This window comes from Ipomoea nil, unplaced genomic scaffold, assembly GCF_001879475.1.
Source record: "Ipomoea nil cultivar Tokyo-kokei standard unplaced genomic scaffold, Asagao_1.1 scaffold1259, whole genome shotgun sequence".
Classification (NCBI taxonomy): Eukaryota; Viridiplantae; Streptophyta; class Magnoliopsida; order Solanales; family Convolvulaceae; genus Ipomoea; species Ipomoea nil.
Window position 1 is genome coordinate 653,704 of NW_017617687.1, and position 7,882 is coordinate 661,585.

Below are 7,882 nucleotides of genomic sequence, written 5' to 3' on the forward strand. Positions count from 1 at the left end.
AAAACAATAATCGTGGATGAAAATTGGTAGAAATTAAACATGTGGACCAAAATTATCATTTTGCTAATACTCGGAGGGCCAAAATTGGTATTTACTCAATTATATTATTAAATAGTTAACTACTTATATGGAATTACCAATTACTTTATGATAATAAAACCTTAAAAATCATGAAACGTAACAACTCGTCAATTAACAACATACTTAAGCAAAATACTTTAAAATTCTAGAACATCAAAAAGATCAAATAAAGACACAATAAAAAGACACCATGCAAGTACATACCATTAGAGAGAAACTTCCCCGCCGTGCCCATATATATTAGAGCTGACAACTAACTTTTATTCTCACATTATATTATATAATATTATTCATGGTTACGTTGTTACGTTACTGCTCCGATCCGGCCAGGAAATTGGATTGAGTTCAGTACTTGACGTTGGAGCAGTCAAGTTGAGGGGTGATCTTGTATGGCAGGCTAACTCCACACTTTGCAGGGAGAGAAGCGGCACGCGCTACTTGAGCCGGGTTGGCGTTGGAAGCAACGCCCTTGAGGCAGGAGCACACGCTCCGGCGATCCGCCGTGGATTTAGCGGCGCCGTACAAGGACTTGAGCCCACTGCAGCAGCTTGGTGGCGCAACGTCGCCTCTCATTACAAAGTTGAGGCACGGGTAGAGGCTGCTAAACACGCTGTTACACGACATTTGTGCTTCTGCACTATGCGTAACAACGCCCACCGTAATGCAAACAAGAAGAAGCATCGCACTACTTTTTCCCAACATTATATATATTGATTAGTTCTTTACAATCTAATCTATCTGAAAGCTAGCTAGCTAAGAGTTGAGGAATGTATGTTTTGCGTGGTTACGTTGGAAAACATAGATGGGTATTTATGCACCGGATCGGATGCGGGGCTGGTTTTTTTAACCGACTGAAGCATTTGTCAGAAACAGCATGTGTTTCAGCACATGCATTGTGGAAAGGCTATTTAATTCTCTTTATGATAGGTTAGTTGGGAGTACATCAATATATATAGCTGTGATCTATCTCTTCTCCAAGAGGTAAATCACCGACCGGTGTGTACCAGAGATATGCTTACTTTAGGTATGTATAATTCTCACACTGATACCATTGAGTTAAGCACCGAGCATGTACATAATTTCATAAAATTTGATTAATCAATAAATTTTGGTGGATGTTTTTTTAATTGAAATGTTTCAGTTTGGCTAATGGTTATTATTATTATTATTTTTTTATAAAATTTTGATTAAGGATTAATTCGGTTAAAAAATGTTAGTTAACTGAATTCTATGCACATGCATGCGTAAGCTTTAATTTTAAGGTTTGGAATTTGTCTGGAAACATGTTCGTTTCAACAAATACATTTAATACCAGTTGGGGTCCTATGCTTTAATTTTAAGGTTTGGAATTTGTCTGGAAACATATTTCATCAAATACATTTAATACCAGTTCGGTTCCCCACTCCAAGTATAATGGCAACCTCACGTTCCACATTTAGTCAACTCATGGTACTTCAACTTTCAAATTTAACCATCCATGATTCTTCCTTTTAAGTTTAAGTAATGACAAAGTTAGGACTTAAAATTTGAGGCCCTAGGGTTCAAACCCACAACCTCAAACATAGCAATACAAGTTCCAGTTGACCAACCCACTTAAGATCTTGTGTATAAAAGGACAGGAAATTCCACTTATACATGGGAGTGCGCGGGAAGCAAAGTAGTGGAGGGACACGTGTGTGGCCAAGAATGAAGGTTGCCCGATGTCGTTCATTTGTCAACTATCCGTGAGTCCTTCAACAATATAAATAGGGTGTCTCCCTTCCCCCTAAAAACCATCCCTTAGCTCACCAAACTCCTTTTGGTTGAGTGGTCTGAGTCTTCCCCCTCTTGTTAGCATACCAGGGTTTGATTACTAGCTGTAAACATTGTTGTTTCTATTTCATTATTAAGGTTATAGCTTGTATTATTTTATTTATTATTTGGGCTGCCGTTTTGGGCCAGTATCTCGTGCTTTGTAAGCATACACTTTGGGCCTAGCGCCCCGAGTAATAATACTACTATTTCGTTTACGCAATCAAAACCCGAGATACGCCAAAATGAGCAGTCCTGGGATATATAGAAACGCCTAAGTAGGCAAGGCGAGGATCGGCTAAATTCACGAGGTTCAATTCCCCACCAGGGGAACGTGAGATGTTCGACTAACACTATAGCTATCGGAGGGGACGCTACTAGTGTCGTAACCAACTAAGGTCCTCAAGAGTGAGTCGGACATAGTATCCAATCTTCAGCCAGGGGAGACAACTAACTTCATCTATGAGTGGGCTGCCAAACAGCACAGAGGGTCGTAGTATAGTTTGACCATGTAGCCTATCGTCAACCCGAATAGTCAAGCAAATCATCCTCTTACCCTGACTCAGCGCTCCACAAGTTGGGAGGATGGCACCGCCGAGCAAGAGGCCCTAGTGCAAGTGGCTCGAGGAGGTAAGAAAAATATTTCTGCATTGGAAAAACATTAAAATATATTTTTGGTGGGGCTTAAAGGCTAAGAAAGCTACCAAAGAATACAATTGGATACGGTAGTGGATCCACAAACAGGATAAGCGGTCCCAACGCGAGTTGGAAGCTCTGCAGTCTAGACAAGAGATGCTAAAGTAAACAACAACACCCAAATGGCCTCACAGGCTAGGTAAGCAATTTGAGGAGGTACAAAAAAATATTTATACATCTTTTCTAGGCACGCTTGTAGGGAAGGCGGCTCAACGAGGCATCGCCCCTCAAGAAAAAAAAAGAGGAAAAAAAAGAGAAAAAAAAGAAGAAGAAAAAAAATAGTCATACATGCATGCATGTAGGGAAGGCAGTCCAAGGAGCCTATAAGTAGGGAAGGCGGCTCACGGCCCGCATGTAGGGAAGGCGGCCAAGCATCATCTTTTCTAGGTTTGCATGTAGGGAAGACGGCATACCGAGGCATCGCGCCTCAAGGAAAAAAGAGAGAAAAAAAATGAAAAAAAAAGAGAGAAAAAAAAGAGAGGAAAAAAAAAACAACCACACGAGCCTACAAGTAGGGAAGGCCGCGCACCATCTCCTCTGGGCCGACAAGTAGGGCTAGTAAGGCATCGCACCTAAAGAAAATGAAAAAAAAAAGAGTCATACGGGCATGCATGTAAGGAAGGTAGCCTAAGGAGCTCGCATGTAGGGAAAGCGGCTCATTGGCCCCGCAAGTAGAGAAGGCGGCCGAGCACCATCTCTTCTCGGCCCGCAAGTAGGTAGGGAAGGCGGCCTAGCGAGGCATCATGCAGTTGTTATACTGTGGACCATGGTCCAAAAACGACGTCGTTTTTTTAAGTAAAGAAACGTCAACCGTTACTTTTTAACATATCTTGTATTTTGTGTGTGTTCATAACAAAATGAAACTACAGTGTATCTAAAATAAAACTGCTTCGCTTATTGTGTTTATATTATCAAATGAAGCTGTAATTGAATTGAAATGATACTTTAGTTGTGTTGAAATGAAACTGTAGTATGTATAAAATGAAACTGAATAACATGTCTCACATATTGAATGTATATTGTCAAATAGAATTGCAGTTGAATAGAAATGATACTTTAGTTTTGCTGAAATGAAACTACAGTATGTATAAAAAGAAACTAAATAACATGTCTCACATATTAAGTTTATATTGTCAAATGAAACTGTAGTTATATCAGAAGGATATTGTAGTTGTGTTGTAATGAAACTACAATGTATATAAAATGAAACTGAATAACAGTTTCACATATTTGAGTGTACGTATATTGTCCAATGAAACCGTATTTGAATTAGAATTATAATTTAATGGTGTTGTAATAAGACTATAATGAGTATAAAATGAAATTCGATAACATGTCTCATTGTAATAAGACTATAGTATGTATAATGTCGAATGAAACTATAGTTAAAACAAAATAAAACTTTAGTTGTGCTAAAATGAAACTACAATGTATATGAAATAAAACTGGATATGTTATACAAACTGAACGTCCACATTATAATTTGCCGGCATTGTGCCTCCAAAAAATATCTTTCCTTTTTTGTATAGGGAATGTGCAAGAGCGAAATCTTCTTGACGAACCGCATGTAGAGGAGGTGGCGGGATCCAAACACCGAGCTATTTAAAGGGATGTGAACTTTTCAAAATGGAAGTTGAAAGGGTTAAGGCGTATAGAAGGCCAATTCAGGAGTGACTATACTTTCTTTGCTCGTTAAAGACAACAAAGAAAGTGGGGGACTTGTGATGGGGCCATGTGACCTGATGGGGCCATGTGACCTAGGGGCCATTTTATTGGGAAAGTCTTGGGCCAAGCGGGGTGTCCATTTTTATTGCCAAGGAAAGAAGGAAGGATGTTGCAAAATAGTATAAAATGTGCTACCATGGGGTACGAACCCACAACCTCAAGCGTAACAACATAAGTTCCAAACTACCAAGCGACTCAATATCTTGTGCACCAAAGTGCAAGAAACTCCAGTTATGCATGAGCGTGCGCTAGAAGCAAAGTAGTGGAGAGACATGTGTATGACTAAGAATGAAGGTTTCCCGATGCCATCAACCATCCGTGAGTCATTCAAAAATATAAATAGGGTTCCTTCCCTCCAGTTAAAGACCATCCCTTAGCTCACCAAACCCCTTCTAGCTTTGTGGTCTAAGTTTTTTCCCTCCAGCTAGCATACCAGGGTTCGATACTTAGCGGTAATATTGTTGTTTCTATTTCATTATATTAAGGTTATAACTTGTATTATTTATTTATTATTTGGGCCGCCGTTTTGTGCTAGAGTCTCGAGCTTTGTAAGCATACACTTTGGGCCTAGCACCCCGGGTAATAATAGTACTATTTTCCAACTCCCGTTCTGTATCTCTATACCCGATTTATGGTGGATCCGGTTCTAACAAAACCATCAATATATATATATATATATATATATATATATATATATATATATATATATATATATATATATATATATAGAATAATGCTCATATGTGGTCATGTTGTTAGGTGTGGTCGTGTGGCGGAATTTCAGAATACACCAACAGTGTTAACAACATGCACCAACAGTGTAAGGGAAACACACCACAACAAAATGCAAAAAAACACAAAAAAAAAAATACATAACAGACCCAAAAAATACACCATATAACTCACGAATCCCAATGGTGTATTTCCGAACACTAGCTGTATGGTGCTTTTAATCACACCTAATGGTGTGTTGTTGGTGATGCGTACCCAATTTGTGTGCATTTTTTGTGGTGTATTTCCTAATGTTGATGGTGTATATCTTACTTAACTATTGGTGTATTCTGAAAATCGCCACATGACCACACAGGAAGGGGTCGCCACACTTGAGTGCGACCCTATATATATATATATATATATATATATATATATATATATATATATATATATATATAATTCAGTTCCCGTGTCAGAAGTGTCCCGTGCGGTTGTGCGGTTAAATCTGAGCCATTGATCTTGCCTAAATTAACGTCCAGTATTAACAATGATTAAAAAAAACATGGTGGCAATTTGATCTTTTTGCATCAAGGTCAAATTTAAGGTGCGTGGTTTTCCTTCTTAAGGTACGTGGTTTTTGAGTTTAATGTGAGTCAGTTGTTGAAACAAAAGGTGCGTCGGCTTAAAGCTTTAGGTGCGTGGTTTTCCTTCTTAAGGTGTGTTGTTTTCCTTCTTAAGGTGCGTGATTTGTACGCTTAAGGTGCGTCAATTGTTGAAACTTAAGGTGCACCATTTTAAAACTTTAGGTGTGTGATTTGTGTATTTAAGGTTCGCCATTTTAAGACTTTAGGTGCGTGATTTGTATTCTTAATGTGCTTTCTTTGTGTGCTTAAGGTACGTGATTTGTATACTTAAAGTGCGTCTAATTGTGTTAACCGCACAACCGCACGAAAAGTTATCTTTGCACCTAATCCACTCCACTCCACACACACACACACACACACACACACACACACACACACACACACACACATGTTTTTGTGTGTGTGTGTGTGTGTGTGTGTGTGTGCGCGCGCGCGTGCGTGCGTGTATTGGATCAATCTCAGCCTTACATCTTGAAAAATCGAATGGATAAGATGAAATTAAAAAATAATAATGACATTTCCGTAATTATCTCCAACTTTAAAATGCGAACTTGAACACTAAAATCTGTAATTTGACTTTTCCATGTTTGCACATTTAGTATTAACATTTTGCGTGTTTAGTATTAAAAGATTGCACTTGCAAAAATGTTAAAGGGCATTACATTTATGGTTTCGATTTTAGAGTTTTTGACTGAGTTATTGGTTTTATTTAGTTTCGTTGTTCACTTTTTATTGCATAAGGTTTAACATTTACGGTTTAGATTTAAAATTTAGCTTTTTCGTTGATTTTATAAAATTTACCAAGTTTGCATATTTAGTTGTTAAAGATTACATAGTGAAGTTGATAATAATTACGAAAATATCATCATCGCATTTTTTTTATAAAAAAAAAACCTGTTTAGATCTGTTGAATTTTTATAGATATAAGGTTGAAATTGGTTATTATTTATCTCCATATTGTTGGAAAATTGGTCAGAATATGTCGCAGATCTAGGCTACTGTTTATATAGGCTGAGTACAGAAGAAATCCTGAATCAATCGGTGACGTGCGCAAGACACTACCTTAAAAGCAAATATTGCTCGGAGACGATAACAGTCTTACCGGTTGCTTTCGACCAGTTAACACCGAAGCTCAGGATTGCAGAAGAGAAGAAGAGAAGAATGTATTCAGCGTTTAGAGCTCAGGAGGAGCAGGGTATTTATAGCTATAGAATTACCTGCTCCTCCTCTCTTAGCCATTCAATTTCCACTAAAATAGGGGAGTGGTGGAGAGGACCACATTTGTAGGAGTTAAACCTCACTCCACAATTTATTGTGGAGAGAAATAATCCACACTTATTTGGGTGTTATTCCCAACATCCCCCACACACTCAATAAGTGTAAATGAAGTTGATGTCTGAGCGGAAGTGAGCGCTGACCTTAATGCCTGTGGTTTAAACCTTGAACTGACACGTAGTGACTTGAGTAACTTTCTCCTTGGTAGTGAATTGAATCTTGAACTAGCAAATGAGAGGTAGTTTTGAACTCATGTGCACACATCAGCACCCATTATGCAGGTTCTTCGGAAGTCAAACTCTTTGACTTGTGGTCTACCTCTGTGTAGACCCTAGCTCAGAACATCTCATGTTCAGTTGCTTTATGAGTATGTAAGCTTGACTTACTTTGTTGATTTTAAGCTCATTTCCTTCGATGTATCGAGGACGGCCTTTCTATTTAGTCCTTTAGCGAGAGGATCTGCTATTCTTCTCGGGCTCCATATACTCTAATGTGGGTGCTCCAGTCGTAATCAACTGTCTTACAGACTCATGTATGACCGTTATGTGCCTTCTTTGTGAGTTACAGTGTATGGGCATAGACGGTGTAGCACACCCCCACCATGGCACGTCTGCCAGTAGGTCTCTCAGCCACTCGGCTTTTTGCCCAACTAGATCAAGAGGTATAAATTCATTCTCCATTATTGATCTAGCTTATACAAGTCTGTTATGTCTATCTTAATATAGACTTCCACCATGTCTAAGTCTATTTCACCATAGACTTTTAACTCTGACAAGTCTAATCGCATTATAGTTTTTTATGTCTTGTCAAGTTCATCTCAATATAGACTTTTAACTCTATCAAGTCTATCTTAGTATAGACCACCTTTAAAGACTTATAGAGTAGTTAAGTACATAAATCAGTTGTAAGTCTTTTCTTTCTATCATAGGCATTGTTCTTTGCAATGCAAACGACAG

General features: G+C 38.4%; 1 protein-coding gene across 1 annotated transcript; it reads right to left on the bottom strand.

The window, feature by feature from the left end:
- Nucleotides 1-426: 426 nt before the first annotated feature.
- On the bottom strand, nucleotides 427-762 carry LOC109184313 (non-specific lipid-transfer protein 1-like). Its single transcript, XM_019334309.1, has one exon. The coding sequence runs from the start codon at nucleotides 760-762 to the stop codon at nucleotides 427-429; it is 336 nt and encodes a 111-aa protein (XP_019189854.1).
- Between the last annotated feature and the right edge of the window lie 7,120 nt (nucleotides 763-7,882).

Excerpts from the sequence above, each read along its gene's own strand:
- LOC109184313 (XM_019334309.1), bottom strand. The coding sequence starts at position 762 with ATGCTTCTTCTTGTTTGCATTACGGTGGGCGTTGTTACGCATAGTGCA.